The sequence below is a fragment of the Cetorhinus maximus genome, chromosome 10 (genome assembly GCF_964194155.1).
Source record: "Cetorhinus maximus chromosome 10, sCetMax3.hap1.1, whole genome shotgun sequence".
Lineage (NCBI taxonomy): Eukaryota > Metazoa > Chordata > Chondrichthyes > Lamniformes > Cetorhinidae > Cetorhinus > Cetorhinus maximus.
The window spans coordinates 22,236,548-22,258,464 of NC_135888.1; the positions used below are offsets into that span (position 1 = coordinate 22,236,548).

The following is a 21,917-nucleotide window of genomic DNA, read 5'->3' on the forward strand; positions in this document are numbered from 1 at the left end:
CTCAATCTTCCTATTTTTATGCTTACTAGCATGTGGCACTGGGAGTAATCCTGGGATTACTGCTCTTGAGGTCCTGCTTTTCAATCCTTCCTTTTTTTATTCGGGGCGTGGGCTTTGCTGACTAGGCTAGCATTTATTGTCCATCACTAGTTGCCCTTAAGAAGGTGGCGGTGAGCTGACATCTTGAACCGCTGCAGTCCATGTGGTGTAAGTACGCCCACAGTGCTTTTAAGAAGGGAGTTCCAGGATTTTGACCCACCAACAGTAAAGGATCGACAATATATTTCCAAGTCAGAATGGTGAGTGGCTTGGAGGGGAACTTCCAGATGGTGGTGTTCCCATCCATCTGCTGCCCTTGTCCTTCTAGATGATCGTGGTCGTGAGTTTGAAAGTTGCTGTCAAAGGAGCCTTGGTGAATTCCTGCAGTGCATCTTGTAGATGGTACACACTGCGTCGGCAGTGGAGGAAATGAATCTTTGTGGATGGGATGCCATTCAAACGGGGCGCTTTGTCCTGGACAGTGTCAAGCTTCTTGAGTGTTATGGGAGCTGGACTCATCCAGGCAAGTGGGGAGTATTCCATCACACTCCTGACTTGTGCATTACTCGTTGCAGGATTCCTGGCCTCTGACCTGCTCTTGTAGCCACAGTATTTATATGGCTAGTCCAGTTCAGTTTCTGGTCAATGGTAATCTCCAGAATGTTGATAGTGGGGGATTCAGTGATGGTAATGCCATTGAACGTCAAGGTACGATGGTTAGATTCTCTCTTGTTGGAGATGGTCATCACCTGGCACTTGTGTGTTGCAAATGTTACTTGCCTCTTGCCAACCCAAGCCTGGATATTGTCCAGGCTTTGCTGCATTTGGACATGGACTACTTCAGTATCTGAGACGTCGCGAATGGTGCTGAACATTGTGCGATCATCAATGATCATCCCCAATTCTGACCTCATGATGGAAGGAAGGTCATTGATGAGGCAGCTGAAAATGTTTGGGCCGAGGACACCACCCTGAAGAACTCCTGCAGTGATGTCCTGGAGCTGAGATGACTGACCTCCCAACAACCACAACCATCTTCCTTTGTGCTAGGTATGACTCCAACCAGTGGAGAATTTTCCCCGATTCCCACTGACTCCAGTTTTGCTAGGGCTCCTTGATGCCACACTCGGTCAAATGCTGCCTTGATGTCAAGGACAGTCACTCTCACCTCACCTTGGGAGTTCATCTGTTTTGTCCATTTGAACCAAGGCTGTATGAGGTCAGGAGCTGAGTGGCCCTGGTGGAACCCAAACTGGGCATTAGTGAGCAGGTTATTGCTAAGCATGTGCCGCTTGATAGCACTGTTGATGACCCCTTCCATTGCTTTATTGATGATTGAGAGTAGACTGATGGGGCGGTAATTTGTCCTGCTTTTTGTGTACTGGACATACCTGGGCAATTTTCCACATAGCAGGTAGACGCCAGTGTTGTAGCTGTGCTGAAATAGCTTGGCTAGGGGCACAGCATGTTCTGGAGCACAAGTCTTCAAAACTATTGCTGGAGTATTGGCAGGGCCCATTGCCTTTGCAGTATCCAGTGCCTTCATCTGTTTCTTGATATCAGGTGGAGTGAATTGAATTGGCTAAAGACTGGCACCTGTGATGCTGGGAACCTCTGGAGGAGGCCGAGATGGATCATCCACTCGGCACTTCTGGCTGAAGATTGTTGCGAATGCTTCAGCCCTATCTTCTGCACTGATGTGCTGGGCTCCGCCATCATTCAGGATGGAGATACTTATGGAGGCTCTTCCTCCAGTGAGTTGTTTAATTGTCCACCATCATACATGACTGGATGTGCCAGGACTGTGGAGCTTAGATCTGATCCGTTGGTTTTGGGATTGCTTAGCTCTATCACTATGCTGTTTGGCAAGCAAGTAGTCCAGTGTTATAGCTTCAGCAGGCTGACACTCATTTTTAGGTATGCTTGATGTTACTCCTGGCATGCCCTCCTGCACTCTTTATTGAACCAGGGTTGATCCCCTGGTTTAATGGTAAAGGCAATGAGGGATATGCCAGGCCATGAGATTACAAATTGTGCTCGGGTATAATTCTGCTGCTGCTGATGGCCCACAGCACCTCATGGATGCCCAGTCTTGAGTTGCTAGATCTGTTCGAAATCTATCCCATTTAGCACGGTGGTAGTGCCACACAACATAATGAAGGGTAGCCTCAATATGTTGACGGGACTTCGTCTCCAAAACGACTGTGCGGTGGTCACTCCTACCGCTATGGTCATGGACAGATGCATCTGTAGCAGGCAGGTTGGTGAGGATGAGGTCAAGTATGTTTTTCCCTCTTGTTGGTTCCCTCACCACCTGCCACAGACCCAGTTTAGCAGCTATGTCCTTTAGGACTCAGCCAGCTCAGTCAGTAGTGGTGCTATCAAGCCACTCTTGGTGATGGACATTGAAGTCCATTGAGTACATTCTGCACTCTTGTCATCCTCAGTGTTTCCTCCAAGTGGTGTTCAACATGGACGAGCACTGATTCATCAGCTGAGGGAGGGTGGTACGTGGTAATCAGCAGGTTCTCTTGCCCATGTTTGACCTGATGCCATGTGACTTCATGGGATCCGGATTCAATGTTGAGGACTCCGAGGGCAACTCCCTCCCAACTGTATACCACTGTGCCACCACCTCTGCTGGGTCTGTCCTGCTGGTGGGATAGGGCATATCCAGGGATGGTGGTGCCTGGGACATAATCTGTAAGATATGATTCTGTGAGGTTGACTATTTCAAGCTGTTCCTTGACTCATCTGTGAGACAGCTCTCCCAGTTTTGGCACTAGCCCCCAGATGTTAGTAAGGAGGACTTTGCAGGGCGACAGGGCTGAGCTTTCCATTGTTGTTTCCGGTGCCTAAGTTGATGCCGGGTGGTCCATCTGCTTTCATTCCTTTTTTGAGACTTTGTAGTGGTTTGATACAATTGAGTAGCTTGCTAGGTCATTTCAGAGGGCATTTAAGAGTCAACTACATTGCTGTAGATCTGGAGTCACATGTAGGCCAGGCCAGGTAAGGACAACAGATTTCTTTCCCTAAAGGACATTCGCGAACCAGATCGGTTTTTACAACAATTGACAATGGCTTCATGGTTATTAGGCTTTTAGTTCCAGATTTTTATTGAATTCAAATTCTACCATCTGCCCTGGTGGGATTTGAACCCGGGTTCCCAGAGCATTATGCTGGGTCTCAGGGTTACTAGTCCAGCGACAGTACCACTACACCATCGCCTCCCTAAAATCTGCTTTCAGGACCTTGTCCCTTTTCCTGCCCATGTCACTGGTCCCAATGTGGGCCATGACCTCTGGCTGCTCACCTTCTCCCAAAAGATTGTCCTGCAGCCATCTGTGGCATCCTTGACCCACCCAACCTTTTGCTGCAGCTCTCCACAGATTTTCAGATGCCTGTCCATGCACTGCGCTGCTGAGAATCCCCTATCTGTACAAGGGTGTTAACTAGAAATACATTGCAAATCAAGGAAAATGGGAAATCAATTATTCCCTCTAAATGAAATACCACAAAAGTGCATATTATCAGCGTTAGGTTAATGTTCAAGGAACTTGTTCAATTGGCTCCCCTCTCACCTGCCCATCCATCTTCCGTTTCAACGTCCAGCTGATCCAGTTCCTTCAGATCATCAGGGTTGACAATGGCAGGTCGATCGGTTGGCTCACCTGGTCGCCGAGCAGGTCTAGCTGGTCGCGTTGGACGAGTCACTCCCCGGGGATACCTGTGAATAACCACATTGGGAATTAAAGGATGAAGCATGCATCTAGCCAAGGCTCATCATCTGATATTAGAACGAAAAGTATAGGGGAGCTGCCTTTGGTGGAGCAAGTACGCAAGCAATGTCAGAGTACAACACTTAACCTTCTTCACCATGCTCCTTCAATTTTATACAGAATGATACTTAGATTGAAACAAACATGCTGTTTGGACTATTAGACTTTAGGTCCCCAGAATATCCTGTAACTTATCAATGTACAAGCTTAATCCTATTTTATATTTCATATTAACATGCTTTATATTATTATTTTAAATTAATAGATCATGATTAAAAAATTGTCAAATAGCCCAATTTAGCTGTAACTGTAAATGGTCTAATAAAATCATAGGTTCCATACCATAATTAATAAACGTACAGATTGTAAACATGCTTCTTACCTAATTGGCTCAGGTGGCTGGAACGGATATTGTAAGGATCCTTGTGGACCAAGGACAGGGGTAGGTTGAGGTCCCCGTGATTGTGGTGGGCACATCTACAGGGGCAAAAAAAAAATCAATTCCAGACATTGGTAAAGAGGTGATTAACAGGTGAAATTAGCCCTTGTGAATGAAGAACCCACAACTGAGTAAACAACAACGCCAGCCGGCAGCGGACAACAGCGCCGGCCGACCGACAGCGCCAGCGCCAGCCAGCAGCGAACAATAACCCCTGCTGAGAATGAATACCCTCTAACGACAGTGAACAATACTTCCCCCACCAAGAGTGAACAATAGCTTCCCCCTACCCCCGCTGACTGTAAACATTCACCCCCCCTAATCCCCACAGTGAGGTGGAGTTTTAAAAAATTGCAACATGGTTTTTTTAGGCAAATGGTAATTGAAGATTCAAGATTATAAAGGGAACTGAAGGGCTCAAATATAAGAGGACATGGAGTCATAGATGGCCACAATGGAAAAATAAAAAGGTCAGCACAAATACTGCTCTCAAAAGGGAGTCGTGGGTTATATCATTGTAGGGCCACTGACATGGCAGTATAAACAGGTTCAAGACAAAACAAGCAAAAGGGATTGGAGGGCAGGTTGAGAAAGTGGAGACTGAACTGTAAAATGGAGACAGCCTTGTTGCACCAAATTTTGCATTTTTCTAAATCTTTCCCCCAAACAGGTTTGTGGCTCCACAGATTATAGACTAACTATTATCTATTCCAATTTTAGAATGAAATGCAAATAAGCATTAGCTGAAAAGACGTTTACTTGAAAACAACTGTTACTGTCTCTGACACAACAAAGCACAAGCTACAAAACAGGAGCAAACTGGGAAGTGGGTTTAAGTAGTTAGCAACAATACACTCTGATGCTATGTCATTTCGCAGCCAGCTATCATCAACTTTCTTATACTGCTTCCAACCTGACTAGACCTGCATTCGTTGGCTTAAAATGCTCAGTTAGGAGACAATGCCACTTCGGAAGGACAAAGAGTTATAACTGCTTTGCTGCACAGTTCTAGTGAAACCAGCCTAAAATTTTCACAAGTTCATTTTGCTTTACTGAAATCCTGATGACAACAACGAGGCAGTTGCGTATCTCAAGTTAAAATACTGCTCACTGCATATCCACTGCAGTAAATCAGATAACTGGTGGGCTCTTGTCTTTCAGGTAATGGAGGTTATACTATGGATTGCCCTCACCGTTTTCCTTAGGGCACTTTATCCTGTTCTCAATTTCTGTTACGCCCAACTGCAAATAACAGTCACATTATAAGGAACCATCTCTACTTACTTAGCATTGATGAGAAGGTTGACCACCCTCAACCCACCCCCATCAACAGTAAGTCAGTGTATCAGGGTTGGCCATTTGACACATGGGAACCTTCCTTATTATTTACTCTCAGAATCTGGAGTTCACACCATTTTACTTCCTATCTCTTTGACTTCAGGCCACAGTTCCCGTTCCCTTGTTTATCTACACATTGTGCCTTTCAAGGTAAAATGGATAGGACTGATACAAATTTATAATGGCTCTGGGAAAGTAGAAGTTTCAGCTAATCACAGCTCTGACGGATGACAAGAGATGAATAATTTATCTGGTAAACAGCACAACCTAAATGAAGCCTACAAAATTCCACATTACACTCCACCTAATGCAAAAGTTTTACAGAATTGGCAAGAGGCCCAGAAAAGATAGCGACTGATTGTTTTATTATCCTTCTTATATCAGATGGGAATGTCAACTACCATGTTTGCTGACACTTGAGCAGGTGGCAATAATGCTAAACTCCCCATAGTATGACCGTGCTCATTTTCTGAATTTATCCGCCATATACAAAATTAATAGGGGAGACCCATTGGAACACCATTGCTTTATGAAGTTAGTGTCATGGAAGCTATATTGACCATATGATCTTTCTCCACCCCTGCTGAATTGTTTGGCTAGTATTGTTCATTATTTTTGAAAGCTGAGAAAAGCAGAAGCAGACTTGTTGCTATCGAAGGTAAATGGTTTTACAAATAACACTTGGTCTACATGATCTCCTAGACTGGTTTTGATTGCTGAGAAGGGTCAGAGAGCAATTGTACCACAGTATTTCATCCCACATTGGTCCTGGAGCATTTTCTGCCTGTCCCAGAAAGTTACTTCAGTGCAGAAGTTGGGAAGGGTGGAAACAGGAAGTGCTTGGTTATGATGCTCCAGCTATAACGAGTGTGGGGTAGGCGTGATGGACCACATTCAAGAAAGCGGCTCACCATCATCTTCTCAAGGGCAATTAAGGGTGGGTAACAAATGCTGGCCTTGCTAGCGACATCGCATCCCACGAAAATTTTTTTTAAAAAGCTGGTCTTTTCCTGCCCATCACTTTCATTAAGATTAGAATAGCTTAACGTACTAAAAATCCTTTTCTCAAAATTCACTTCTTGTTGTGGTGACAATTTTCTGTCAATGATTATAAGAGTCAATTACTATGTCAACACTCCCATTCAATTTTGGTATGTTAACAGTCACAATTTAGCTGCAGGCTTTGTCTTTGAGCTGGCACTGTGAAGCAAGCTTCTGGAATTTTTCTCAATTTCATTGCAACCTAGTATGTAAACATATGAACTGCGGAAATCCCACTGGCAATTTACTAGTTTTGTAATCAACTTACAAATGTAGGCAACATATCCCGGTAGGTAGATGGGAATTGGTGAGTCCCCGTCTGTAGTGGTATTCCCAGTCCCCTTCTCAGCGGAGTAGCAGGGCGCAGTGAAGGCTCTTTTGAGTCACTTGATGACACTGGCGTGTGCACTGGATCTTCTTGGTCTGAGCTTTTGGCTTCCACCTCTGGCGGTGGTGGGGTTGGTGCTGCTGTGGGGTTCAGGTTTCGCCCACCACCCTCCCTCCAAATGGCTACATCTGCAAGGAAAAAGACAACTGATCGATTCCAGAATGCAACTGATTAGTAAGCAGGTGTATCAAGATAAAGTGGTTGAGTCTCCAAACAGGGCAGCATATCAGACACGTTCCAGTAATTACAGTTTGAAGGTCGAGGATAAATTTAATGGACCAGCTAATTTAAACCAAACCTTGTACAAATTTAATAACTTCTTAGCTTTACGGACAAGCATTCCACAAAGGGGGAATCTCTGGGATGCCTTTTCATTTTCTTCTTAAAATGTGAGATACATTGATTGCAATGTGATTGGATTTTCTTGACAGAACAATTTAAAACGGCTAATTACAGCTATCTGCATCCATAATTTCAGAACAAATTTTGAATTAAGGGATAAATCTTGCGTCACAGGTAAACAAACATACCTCATTTACGGAAGTGTATTTTCCACAGCAGCGCTACTGGGAAATAATTTCACATTCATACTAAGGTTAACTAAACAAGTTTTTAGCATGAGCCAAAACAAAAATAAAAATAAAAATACCTGGAAAAACTCAGCAGGTCTGGCAGCATCTGAGGAGAGGAACACAGTTCCAATCCATTGTTTTATCTCTACTTTTTAGCCTATTTCGATTCCTTCACCCCACTCCCACTAGGGCTATCTGTACCTTGCTTGTCCTGCTTTCTACTCTTAATTAGCACGTTCCTTATATAATATCACCACCTTCAACACCTCTTTGTCCTTTTGTCTATGACATCTTTTGGCTATCTCCACCTATCACGGGCCCTCTATCCAGCGCTACTTGTCCCACCCCCTCTTAAACCAGCTTATATTTCACCTCTCTTCTATTTTTACTTAGTCATGCGGACTCGAAACGTTAACTGTGTTCCTCTCCGCAGATGCTGCCAGACCTGCTGAGTTTTTCCAGGTATTTTTATTTTTGTTTGGGATTTCCAACATCCACAGTTTTTTGCTTTTATTTTAGCATGCAAAATTATTTAAAACAGCTGGGCCCAGTTTCTTATTGAAGAGGTTGGATTTATTAGTTCAGGGAAGAACAAGGTCTGTAAAAAAAATAAACTACATCACTTCGAGGAGGAAACAACAACAGGGCTACTTGTTTGGTAAGGCACAGAAATGTGCTGCTTGCAAAATCGATAAGGGTTTAATGTAAAGTTCACAGTCTTTTTGGGATGGGCCAATTATCAGGTTTCAGATTCTTTCAGGCATTTTGTCCACTGTTTCAGAACTGGACTTGACTAAGAATCAAGTAGTGGAATCCTATTCCAATTGGCAAGTTACTGAAATTATGGTTTTGAGTAAACAAAGCTGCAGTGCCATCATTTCACCTATTGCATTTTAGAAACTAAAAGCAGTATTCTTCTTCCCTTTGGAATCTGACACGAGTTTCGCTTTCCTATCACTCAGCACTCATGCAAACTCTCTAGGCAGGCCATGAACAGACCCAGTAAATGTCTGCATGCCAGCAAAAGTTTCAGATCTTGCACACATCTTTGCGCCTTACTCTGTGGGCGGAGGCTTGGTCCTGGCCCATATGACTGATCTGTGGTGTCCTTTTCTTTTCCAGCCTTTTCCTGGTCTCCAGCTGCTTTCAATGTGGGAAATTCCTCTTGAGAGAATGGTAACTGCTTGTTCGATCCTCTTCCGCCTAAAACAAATAATGATTTTTTTTAAAGTCACTCACAGTCAGCCTAGGTATATTTAAGGCATTACCCTTCCCAAGATCAGTGTATGCTTCCCAGGGTGCAGAGTCAATGCTGAACAGAGCTGGGCAACGTTGACCACCAATGACTATAGAATCACTGAAGTACCATGGCAGGGCTGTGGTGCCTGAAGACTCTGTTACCAATGGAGTGGAAGTGAGAATAGGAGGTGCATAGAGCAAAGAAGAGAATATTAAAGTGGAGGAGGCAACAGAGATAGGTGGGATTAAACTTTGCAAGATTTTGAGCATTACATTTCTAAATTAAACATCTTAAGAATCAGGGACCAAGGTAGGTCAATGAGGATGGGGTGATGGGCAAGAGACTTAGGAAGTAATTTTAACCCCCAAAACAGGTGGATTGAGATTGGAAGAGAAATAAAGTATTTGAGAATCTCGAGCATGACCTCAACCACCCCATTTCTGGGTTTAACAGAGGAAAGACAGAGGGTCAGCAACCAACACGCTCTCAGGAGGCAGGCTGGTAATTAAATTTCTAATGGCAATGGAAGCCTCAAATTGAATCTGATTTATACGTTTAACCCTGGCCAGAAAAGTCACCTGGGCTTCAAGGGAAAGGTAAATCCCTTTACAGCACTGCTTGTGGGTTAAGGTGAGCAGGACTGCTTTCCCCAGGTTTACTGCGCATACCTCCAACCATCTGCCTTGCCACTCTCCATATTCAGGAAATCTGCCTGCAAATATTGGGCGCTCTGTGTGCAACAGCTGCCTGAGTTTTGGAGAGGTTGTAAGCCAATGGGGTGTTAACAAATATTTCAGCACACAGGGCAGTCATTCAGTTCATTTTGCTTTAAGAAGCTTCTCCCCTTCAGTGTCTTCAATGGTGCCCTATTTCCCTGGTCTTTCATTGTATGCTTTAATATTTGGTTGATATCAAGACCCAATGTAAAGAGACTTCAAAGTTAAGCCCAACAGTCAGCAGGTTCTTGCAAGGCATAAGGCAGGCTCAGTATTCTACATCAGGCATGAAGAAAGAGCCTTATGTTGATGAAAAGATTGGGAGCAGACAATGTGATATTATATTAGGAGTCTGGTCTGCAGGAACTGAATGTTATAAATGGTGGAACTAATGTTAACTCCAGGGGTACTGGTTTTGGCTTTCAATATATGTGAATTGCATACATACGTACATACATACTAATTGGGAGGGCTAGGCCAATCGGGCCCTTGAGCCTGCTCCACCATTTGATAAGATCATGGCTGATCTGATTGTACCTCAACTCTACTTTCCTGTCTATCCCCTACACCTTTTGACTCCCTCATCAATCAAGAATCTACCTCACTCAGTCTCAAAAACATTCAATGACCCAGCCTCCATTGCACTTTGGAGAAGAGAATTCCACACACTACTGACCCTCTGAGAAAAAACATTTCCTCATCTGCATTTAAAAGGGAGACCCCTCATTTTTAAACTGTGTCCCCTAGTTCTAGTCTCTCCCATCCTCTCAGCATCCACCACATCAAGACCCCTCAGGATCTTATATGTTTCAATAAGGTCTTCTCTCATACTTTTAAAACTCCAATGAATACAGGTCCAGCCTGTCCTGCCTTCCTCATGGTATAACCCCTTCATCCCAGGAGTCAATCAAGTTGACTGCTAAAAATCCATTAAAAGGGACTGTATTGGGGAGTGGGTGGAGTGGAGACTGATGATGGTCCACAGTACTGAGGCTTGTGTGTGCGATAAAATCAATACAGCTAATGTCCATGGAAGCACACAACTTATTAAATTGTTAAGACAATCTATTTTAAGCAGATTCATAACATTTATTAGAGAAGTGACAAAGTTATCAAGATATGCTGAAAAACAATTAACTCACCACCTCCTGTTCCTGCTGACTTTGCCTTCAATTGTGCCCATGACTTTACTCCACCTTGTGCTGAATTTGTGTTCTGTCAATTGTTGAAGAAAGAAAGGCCATTACATTTCAGGCAACAGAGTTCAAAGCACCCACTTACCAGATACAGCCATTCTTGACTCGCTTGAGTCACTATCATGCACCACCACTGATGTGGTTCTTTTTAACATGCAAATCTAGGTGGAATAGCACTGCAATGCTGAACCAGCTGCAGCACTTCTTTTATTGCTATTTATTGTGTCTTGAAGCAATTTGCTCACCTTTCATTAATTTTTCATCCAATAGGTTTTTATATACACTTCAACTCATGCATTAAGCTACCATTGTGCATTTAAATAGGACAGGAGAAACCCATCTTGATCAAAGAAGCGTTGTTATTTCACATATCACACTGAATCCTCTCCCTCCCTGCATTGCTGAAAGGTTTACCAAAAGCTTGGTTCTTACCTCGTGGACTGGTGCTGGCTTTGGCACACTGGAGGCAGATGTCTGTGAAACCGGCTGCGATGGCAACTCCGGCTGCTGTACTGCTGATACACTGGTACTGCAAAACACAATGCCGGCAAGGTCAGCAAAACCACCAGACCAGGTACCCACAGAACGTTTCAAAAGTCAAAATAGTGGAACTTCTCTCAAAATCCCTGTTGTAACAGAACACAGAATGGATTCTTTCTGAAGTTTGGCCAATCAAAGATTTAACCAACTCATTGATAAGATGGACCTGTAGAAAAACTTCTCAAATTGTGGCTCAATTTAAAAGAACTGCCAAGTTTCTTTTAGCCTCATCCATGCCTTTGTTCCTGCCAGGTTTGACTATTCCAATGCTCTCCTGTTCAGCCCTCCATTTTCCAACCTTTATAAACTTGAGCTCATCTAAAACTCTGCTGTCTGCATCCTAACTCACACCTAGTCTTGTTCATCCATCACCGTGTGTTCATTTTTTAGTAGTTGTTTACAATTCTGCATCCAGGACAACAAGAGGCTATCGGCCCCACACGTTCTTAGTCCCATTCACCAAAGAAGTTCCATTAGCACACAAGTTCTAATAATGCGGTTGCTAATATAAACACCTTGGCTAAAATTAAAGGTCTAGAAACAAGGTAACATGAAATGATGTAGAGTGAGTGCCCTCAGCTGTCACTGTCCAGGGAAATGAGAGTGCTGTAGTAGCTCAAGGAGCAGGAAGATTCCAGAAGAATTTTCGCAGGATATGAAGAAACGCTTCTGGAGGTGGTGAGTCCTTCAGGAGATGACAAAATGAAAAAGGTGGCCAAGATTAGGCTTGCTCTTCCAACATATGAAAGACGGGTCTTGCTACTGTTACCCACAGGTACACCATCCCCTCCTAACTCTGGTAGTTCCAATAGCAGTACAAGAAATTGGAGGGATTTGGCCGGGGGGGGGGGGGGGGGCACAGAGTATAATTAGTGCCTTCCCAATGTCATTTAGCAGCAGTGGAATATCTAGGGCACCACTAAACCTCCCTGTTGCAACAGGGAGAGAAAGACTCCTGGCTACAATTGCAGACAGTGATGGTGCAGTGGTAACAACCCACCCCATTTCCTGCTGCTGCATTACCCAACATTGGGCAGTTTCAACAGGAGAATCCTTCACGTTAGCAGAGCACCCACCAAGGCTAATACTAGTGCCTTAGAAAAGATTCCGATTCCCCCTCCCTGGAAGGGTTTTTTTTTAAAAAGTAGCTCAAAATCAGATCAGCAATGGAACAATCTTACTTCTTTTGGTCCTGCTGCTCCTGTTTGCTTGCCCATCCTGTTCCGTCTTTGGGTACAATGGTCACGTTTGGGTCGTTTCCTTTGTTTTCAGCCTTTAAGCTGGGAAGGTTTGCAGGCGGGGGCATGCGCCGGGCAGCAGCCACTTTGCCAAGACTCTGCAAGCCATGTCGAGGGACAACTGCAACATAGATTAGACAAATCTCAGGAGTGCTCAGGAATGTACACAACTACCTGCGTCGAATACAAGAAGGAAGAAAAAACACTTCCAGGATACGAGTGAAGAATGATCTAGACAGCAAGCGCAAAACAACTGCAGCATTAGCAATAAGCAAATCTTCTTCATGACGATATTATAGTTGCAGTGCAAGTACAGCCTGATATCACACTCTGCAAAGAAAGCAATAACAGAGGACCTCTTATAATGAACATAAGATCTTAGTTTAACTTAATTATACCTCTAACCACAGACGCAAAAACAATCGCTATCTTTAATAACAGGTATAATTGGAGAAAAGTTTTCAGCTTAAATGGCTGATTGAAAGGTACAAGATTCAATTGTGATGCAGAGAAGATTTTTTGAAAGGTGGTAGGATGCTTCAGTGGCCCTGGGATTCCCAGGCTACGATGCAGTGTTTGGAATTTGAACATGTCACAAGGTCATCAAAAATGTGCAAGACCATACAAGAGGGACACAAAAAATTTCAGAATTCAATGAGTCAAAGCCAGGTGCCAATAACATGCAACAACTTCTACTCCATCTCAGAAATGGCACGTTTGCTCTTTAATATCTCCAATTTTTACTTAGTTCAGCTCCTGCAATATAGTTGCTCTAGGATTCAGAGACTGAGTAAAACAAAGAGACCGAGAGAGACAGAGTGAGAAAGACTGACAGAGAGAGAGAGACAGACAGACACAGACCGAGTGTGAGACACCGAGTGAGAAAGATGGAGAGAGCAAGCGCGCATGCAAGAGAGGGAGTGAGTGAAAGAGAAAGATGGAGCGAGAGAGAGAGAGCACGTGTGCAAGAGAGAGACTGACCGAGAGACACAGAAAGGCTGAGAGAGGAGAGAGCGAGAATGAAACCAAGACAAAGACACCATGAGAAAATGACCGAAAGAGAGAGAGAGAAACCGACAGGCAGGGAGTGTGGGAAGGAGAATATACATCTCTGCACTCAAACTGATGACAGGATCAGCCTCAGCAGCAATGTCTCATACACTGGACAAGGAGTTAGAGAGTGACAATCACACACAAAACCATCTCCTAGCATACCATGTTGCTACTAGGAAATAAAAATGGGATTTGGGGGAAAAAACGCTGAGAAATGCATAATAAGTGGAAACCACAAGTCCCAGTGATCCATGCATCTGGCCAAATTTCTTCCTCATTACATACCTCCTGAATGTTTCTGGGTTTCTAGTGACTTTCCTTTGTACTTATCGAACAGACTGAGAGAGGAGTACTTCGATTTTCCATCCTTCCCCTTGGTAGTTTGCCCCAAACGATCTGACATTGCGCTGGAATGTCATCGAGTATGGTGGTTGTTTTCAGCACCGCTGAGAGCGTGCCGCTCACTGGGGGGATAAAAATAGAAATATTGTTCAGAAGCATGGTTTATTCCCCAATTTCTATCCGCATATATCCCAACCTACACACAGTAAGCCCGCTGCTGTTCCCAAAAACTGAACAGCATCCAATACAACCTCCACAAACAGCACAGACTCATTGACAGCTTGACACAAAGAATTCTCAAGGGTGGGATCCATCCTTTGGCTGTAGATGGGTACACTGCTGAACCTGACTAACAGTTGCAGGTTAGAAATAACCACACCAAACTGAAGAGAAGTGCCAGCAGGAATCTTGCTGCCCATTAATCATAGGCAGCAGAACACTCCCCACATAGTCCTTCTACAATCGACGCAGTTGGGTTAGATGATTTTCACTGTGTTCTATGGTTATCGCCTGAAAAAAGTAAATATAAAGGAATATTGGTTTCTTCTTCAGTTCTCTGCCCAAAGGCCGGTCCGACCCACAGTGCTGAACCTCCACCACAGGTTAGGGCAAGGAGGCAGGTCTCCAATCCACCCCAGCTGGAATGAGGAATCGAATCCCATGCTGTTGACATCAGTCTAATCCAGACAGCCCATCCAGCCAACTGGACCCCAAGGAGTCTAAGTTGCTGTGGCACATGCACTTTTACATGCACGTTGCAATCCTGGAGCTATGAACAGTGATGGTGGAGGCTCCAATTTCTTTCCATCACATGGCTGACCAGGAATCTCTCCCACTCTTATCACCTGCCACTAGTGTGTTTTGGAAGGATTTACAAGTTGATACCCATTTGGCCACATTACAAATGCATCTTCCTTGGCCATCAAGTGGGAGTGGGACTTGAATCCGAATCTTCTGGCTCAGAGGCAGGGTTGCTACCCACTGCACCACAAGACCCCCTCTATATGGGATTACTCCTCCCGAAGAGCAGGGTGGAATTGCACAAAGGGAAATTTACAATTTAAATAAATAACTTGGATGATGAAACCAAAGGTATGGTTGCTAAATTTGCTAATGACACAAAGATAGGTGGAAAGCAAGTTGTGAAGAGGACATAAAGAAGCTACAAAGAGATATAGACAGGTTAAGTAGAGTGAGCAAAAATCAGGTGAATGGAGTATAATGTGGGAAAATGTGAAATTGTCCATTTTTGCAGGAAAAATGAAAAAGCATATTATCTAAATGGTGAGAGATTGCAGAGCTCTGATATGCAGAGGGATCTGGGTGTCCTAGTGTATGAATCACAAACGGTTAGCATGTAGGTACAGCAAGTAATTAGGAAAGCTATTGGTCTCCTTAGTTAAGGATGGATGTAAATGCATTGGAAACAGCTCAGTTTAGTAATACCTGGAATGGGTGGGTTGTCTTATGAGGAAAGATTGGACAGGCTAGGCTTGTATCCGCTGGAATTTAGAAGAATAAGAGATGACTTGGTTGAAACATATGAGATCCTGAGTGACTGGACAGGGTGGACGTGGAAAGGATGTGTCCTCTTTTGGGAAAATCTAGAACCGCGGGGGGCTGGGGGGTCACTGTTTAAAATGAGGGGTCCCCATTTAAGACAAAGGTAAAGAGAATTTTTTTCTCTCAGAGGGTAGTGAGTCTTTGGAACTCTCTTCCTCAAAAGGCAGTGGAAGCAGACTTTTTGAATATTTTTAAGGCAGAAGTAGATAGATTCTTGATAAACAGATGGGTGAAAGGTTATCGGGGGTAGGCAGGAATGTGGGGCTGAGGTTACAATCAGATCAGCCATGATCTTACTGAATAGCGATGTAATTTCGAGGGGCCGAGTGGCCTACTCCTGCTCCTAATTCATATGTTTGAAAGCAAATCAGTAAGCAGACTACAAGAACCTTTGGGATACAGTAACACTTCATTGACAACAGGCACTGGCTGTATCATTTAATGCACCTGGGATCCCCAGACACAACACTGTTCAAACCACCTTCCCTATTCAATATAAACAGAGCTACTATGGGCTGGGGAAGTGGGGGAAATATTTGAGCAAAACATTGTCCCTCCTTCCCCACCCTTCCAATGAAGGTTTATATTGATGCAACCTGGGGACCCACTTCCACACCCTCTTTTTGACCGGTAGCTGGAGCTGCTTGGCTATCCCATCAATAAGACACAATGTGGCAAGTAGGGTCCGCATCCTTCAATCTTAGATGCTGATTGTCCTGCCAAATGCAGACAAGGTTCACCAGTGCTAAGCTCAAAAGTTCAAATGTTTTTCTAGAACACAATGCCTTTATATATTCTCACCCTGGAATAGGTAAGGGTTGTAATAAACGAAACAGTTTCTCCAATGGTTCCACTGGTTTATACAGAGAATATTGAAGTTTACAGCGAGGGATGGTCCCAGGAACTGTACTACACCAGCTGTCCAGCAGATGCCTGGGTTTGGTAGTGATGGCAACCCAGAGGTTGCAAGCTCAAACCCGTCCACATCAAGTTGTGAAATTGAATTTGACAGAAATCTGGTAATTTGTGTTTGGACTGTTACACTATAGATAGCCAGATGGTAAGGATAGGACTGGAGCGTGATCATAACAGACTTATTTACAGAAACACATTACAAACATGTATCCATATCATGTGAACAAATATGAAAAGGACCAGATCTCCATAATTAACTTGGCCTGGAGCAATTTCCGACTCCTGATCGTTATCCACTGATCTCTGCTGCAGCGTGAACAGAAGCAGACGTAACTGTGAGTTTACCCCTCCCCCCACTCCTTGGAATGAGCAGCTCATTGGCATCCACCATCATAGAGGATGTCTCTTGGGCAGAATGTGACTGTGGAACTATATCTCAGCAAGAACTCAACAGCTTCAGGAGAGGAAAGGGGAAATGCAGTGGAAAAGCTAAATGAACCAAGTTATAGAGACCGGGGCCCAACCAGGTCTGGATGAAACATTTAAGAATGATGGCGAGACCCAGTGTCTTGTTTCCCAGGCAGCAATCTGTGACACTGCTTCCCAATACATGTTATATAGGACTGCTCTTTGTATCATAGTACTTCCCTTTCTGAACAGTAATGATAACTTTCTCAAACAATCTCTCAAACTAGACAGCAGCAGTTTAACTTGATGCAAACAGTATTAAAGCAATATATACTCAAGTATTTGCATAAACTCTTATATCTTAGTAAAGGTTTATTACGATCATGAACCCATGCAACTGAAAACACCATTTTCTTGAAGTTTCCTATGAAAAAGTAAGGCTCTTTGGGAGGAGAGACCGCAAACATATTCACAGTCAGAAAGGTTGTGTATCTGTGAATATGGGACCAATAGTGGTCGCCTCAGACATTAATACAAGGGGACGATGATGGATTTTACCAGTTTTCCATCAAGCGTTTAGGTTCCATACTCAATAGTCCAGAATTCTGCATGAATTAGGACTTAGGTCCGGGCCCGAAGACACTTTTTTTTTACAGGAACAGATTCTCTTGCAGCTGAACCACTGGATTCAGCTGCCTCACAATTAACACAGATCTTTGTATACAGGAGTCACCACACTTAATGCCAGGATTAATAAGATTATTGCAAAATTGTTTATAAAGACTGGAACAAGGTTGATTTGACAGGGCATGAACCATAATTAACAATATTGCACAGGACCACAGTAGAGGCAGTGATCATCAGCCCCTAAGAAAGACAACCATGATCCAAAGTTCATCCTCCCCTCACAGACCACGATGAGCACAGACAGAAAACCTTACAGGCCAAACATCAGGACTGGTGCCTGCTCTGTGTTCAGTTCTGGGCATCTAATCAAAGAGGTAACGTTATTGACCTGAGCAAATGTCAAATGATAATGATTCCCAGTGAAGGAAGTTGGGCTCATCTCTTTGTGAAAGAAAGCAGCCAAACCTGCTGGGTTTTTCCAGCATTTTCTGTTTTCATTTAAGATTTCTTCTTCTTAGGCAGTCCGTCAGGGTCGAGGATGACTAACTTCCACTCCGGTTTGATGGGTTCTGGGAGGGCTGATAAGTCCAATGCGTGACCTGCAGACTCTGCCAAATGTGCGGCAGGTGGGATTGAAGAGTTGAGTAGATGAGTTGTTTGGAGGTGTGTGTACTCTCTCCGACGCCTCGACTTTACCTCTGCGTGCTCTCAACAAAGTCATTCAATGTGATCGGTGCCTCCCCAAATAAACATTCTCTATTTTTGTTGGCCCCAAGCCAGGAACGCCCATGTTTCTTTGAGAACATCCCTAAAGTGTTTCCACTGTCCTCCTGGGACTCTCCTGTCGAGTACAGTTCCAGCAGAGTAGCGGCTTTGGGAGTCCGGTGTCAGGCATATGAACGACAAGTCCCACGCAATGGAGCTGACTTTGAGTGACTAGCGCCACGATGCTGGGTAAGTTGGCATGGGAGAGGATGCTGCTGTTGCGTCATCTTTCTTCTCACTGGATTTGGGGGATCTTGAGAAGGCACTGCTGGTGGTACTTCTCCAGTGCTTTGAGCTGCCTGCTGTAGGTTGTCCAAGCCTCCGAAGCATAAAGGAGCACAGAGATCGCTGCTGCCCGGTAAACCATGACCTTAGTCTCGGGTTTGAGATCCTGGTCGTCAAATACTCTTTTCCTCAGTCGAAAGCTAAGCTGGTAATGCTGGAAGTGATGGTGAATTTCGTCAACACGGACGACAAATTTGAGGTTTGCATGGAATTGAGATAACTGATAAAAAAATTGCTCACTATAGAGAGAAGGGTTCAAGTCTCGCAGCACATAGGAAATGGAAGAAAGAGTCAGATGGAACATTTTTACCTGCATAACAAAGTTCAGTTGGATGAATTTATGGAGGAAAGATTGAGGTTTATTCTGAGATGGGTAGGTGAAGGTAACTGATGAAAAGGGGGCCTTACTGGGTTGTTTGGCCAACGACTTTGCCCAAAAGTCATTTAATCCCTCAGGCCTCTTCCGCTATCCAATTAAATCACAGCTGATCTGTATCTCAACTCCAACTACCTGCCTTGGCTCCATAACTCTTACCAACCTTGCTTCAAAATTAAGTTAAATTCCAATCCTACGGTTTTTCAGTTATTAAAGAAAAATGTTAAATTGTTCACTTTGGTTAAAAAAAAGGGATGTCTGAGGATATAACGGAGATCAGCAATCTTGGCTTTCCTAAACAAATTCTTTTAAACTGTTGCCGGCTTCCCATTGTGTAGAAATTTAACCACATCTAAGGTCATCCCAAGGTTTTTGACCATAAACAAATTTCGCTTGAAGTTTTGCGATTGTTGCTGTGTAAACAAATACAGCAGCCAATCTGCGCAAAGCAAGATTCCACAAATAGCAACCGAGACAAATATCCAGTTAACTGAGTGTTGGTAGCGCCGGATGACTAGGGAACTTGGCCAGCTTCATGCTCTTGGGGTCTCTGAGATCGATCAAAACTAATAGATAGGACCTGGGTTTAGTAAATCCCCATTGATAATGCCTCAGATGGCGCGGCACCGTCTCAGACGGCGCGGCACCGCCTCAGACGGTGCAGGTCCTGGCGTGGAGCTAGATTTTAAAATAAAAGCATCTACAGGTATTTAAAAAGTGGCCTGGAGAGGCAGAAAACTGTTTTCAACCACATCATCAAGGACACTCTCATCCTGCTGTGGCCTCCACGAGGGGCTGGAATAGAACCACACTTGTACAAGGCAACACACAGCCCTGGAACCAACAGGAAGGAGTACAAGATGTGAGAAGGAAGAGGTAGATTCTTATGTAGACTGCTTCTGTTGAATACTGACCCCAGTTGATAGCTGCTGCTTTAAAGATACATTAACCCACCTCCCAAACTCTACAACTATTGTAAAGGTTTAAAAATAACCACATACAGTACATTCTGCAAGGTGCCAGGAAAGACAGCTTTTGTACAGCTCCAGCTGTAGGATTAACATCCTTCAAAATTTTGATACATGCGCAAAAGAAACATACAAGAATCACAAAAAGACAGTGAACTCCAGATCTCCTTTTGCAACAGACTGGTCTTGAACAAATCATATCCCAAGCACCTTGGAGTCACTCTGGGCTGCAGCCTCACATACTGAGAGCACCTGAAAAGGGTCACAGAAAACACCAAGAACAGAGGAAACAGTATCCAGAAACTAGCTGGCAGCAGCTGGGAGTCCAGTGCACACACTCTTCGTACAGCTAGCCTTGCTCTTGGGTAGTTTTCAGCAGAATCCTGCTCCCCTGAGTGGGTGGAAAGCAGCCACTATCCTCAACACATTAATGTGGATGGTCAGAGGTACACAGAAATCAACACCCATACAATGGCTCCCAGTCCTGCCTAATATCCTACCTCCTTACCTGCACCAAAGGCAAAAACATTGGAAGAGTTTGACTGCATTGAAGCCAACCCAGAGCTGCCAATCGATGAAGACCTGCAGAACCACATGATTCAAGGCAATTCACCTAACACACCTGGCTGTCCAACCTGGACTTAGACTTCTAAAACTGCATGATGTCAAAAGCAAGATGACAACAAAGGGACACGGGAAAAGTCAAACATGTCAAAGAAAATATCACTAAGTAGGCATGTGACTGAAATTCCTGTCTTTGAATGGTTTACAGTATAATCTGAGGGTGTGTGTGCGTGTGTGAGACGGGTAATTCTGTCCCTGTTCTTCCCCCATCTCTGATGTTGACAGTTTGCAGGGCGTAGCTCCACAGATTAAGCTGGGGCACATCACCCTTACAGGGAGAAGGAGAATATCAGAGTGCGATCCTGTCCTCGCCCATGTTCACAGATGTGCAGTCCCAGCAAGGGTTCACCACGTCAAAATTGGAACAGGAAAGAGAGCAGAGAAAGTGAAAGGAAAGGAAGAGAACAGAATAAAGGTTTCGCTTTCACACAGCATCTTTCAGAATGTCCCAAAGTCCCTCACAGCCACTGAATTAATCTTCAGGTGCAGCCACTGTGGTGGAGATTGCTGTGTGAAAGTTGGCTGCCACTGCTATGTCCACAACAGCCATGAACTAAATGATTGGTTCAATGTTTTCTGGGAGTTAGTGAGCTGAGGCTTAATTCCTGGAGTTTGTCTGGACCTCACAACCTCCTGGCTTCGAGGTGAATGTGCAACCACTGAGCTGAGCCAATGTTCAAGAGCGTAAATCGGAACATCCCTAATGTTATCGTTTAGCAAAGAAAAGGAGAACAGAATATGAATGCAATCTAGCAAAAAATATAAAACAGACTGTAAAAGCTCCTGTAGGTATGTAAAAAGGAAACGTTTGGCTATGATAAACGTGGGTCCAATACAGGCAGAGTCAGAAGAATTCATAACGAGGAACAGAGAAATGGCAGGGAAGCTAAATGATTAATTTGTGTCTGTTTTCACTAAGGAAGGTACAGGAAATCTCTTAGATTTAGAGATCCAAGGGATTAGGGAGAATGAGAAGTTGAAGAAAATTAGTATAAGTAAAAAGGCTGCACTGGAGAAATTAATGGGACTGAAAGTTGATAAGTTATTTTTTATTATTCATTCATGGGGTGTGGGCATTGCTGGCTGGACCAGCATTTATTGCCCATCCATAGTTGCCCTCGAGAAAGTGGTGGTGAGTTGCCTTCTTGAACCGCTGCAGTCCACGTGGTGTAAGTACTCCCACAGTGCTGTTAGGAAGGGAGCTCCAAGATTTTGACCCAGCAGCATTGAAGGAACGGTGATATATTTGCAAGTCAGGATGGTGAGTGCCTTGGAGGGGAACTTCCAGGTGGTGGTATTCCCCATCTATCTGATGCCCTTGTCCTTCTAGATGGCAGTGGCCATGGGTTTGGAAGGTGCTGTCAAAGGAGTCTTGGTGAATTCCTGCAGTGCATCTTGTAGATGGTACACACTGCTGCCACTGTGCGTCGGTGGTGGAGGGAGTGAATGTTTGTGGATGTGGTGC

At 44.1% G+C, this 21,917-nt stretch overlaps 1 protein-coding gene across 9 annotated transcripts in view; it reads right to left on the bottom strand.

Moving 5' to 3' along the window:
* Window positions 1-21,917, bottom strand: part of prrc2b (proline-rich coiled-coil 2B) — a 74,971-nt gene that overhangs the window by 46,186 nt on the left and 6,868 nt on the right. For all 9 annotated transcript variants that reach the window (XM_078550127.1, XM_078550129.1, XM_078550128.1 and 6 more), the window contains exons 2-9: window positions 13,865-14,043; window positions 12,470-12,647; window positions 11,181-11,277; window positions 10,695-10,767; window positions 8,656-8,799; window positions 6,905-7,152; window positions 4,201-4,295; window positions 3,621-3,766 (exon numbers count right to left, since the gene is read on the bottom strand). In XM_078550127.1, the coding sequence (XP_078406253.1) occupies window positions 3,621-3,766; window positions 4,201-4,295; window positions 6,905-7,152; window positions 8,656-8,799; window positions 10,695-10,767; window positions 11,181-11,277; window positions 12,470-12,647; window positions 13,865-13,982 (1,099 nt within the window). In that variant the 5' untranslated portion in view covers window positions 13,983-14,043. The remainder of the gene's footprint in view (window positions 1-3,620; window positions 3,767-4,200; window positions 4,296-6,904; window positions 7,153-8,655; window positions 8,800-10,694; window positions 10,768-11,180; window positions 11,278-12,469; window positions 12,648-13,864; window positions 14,044-21,917) is intronic.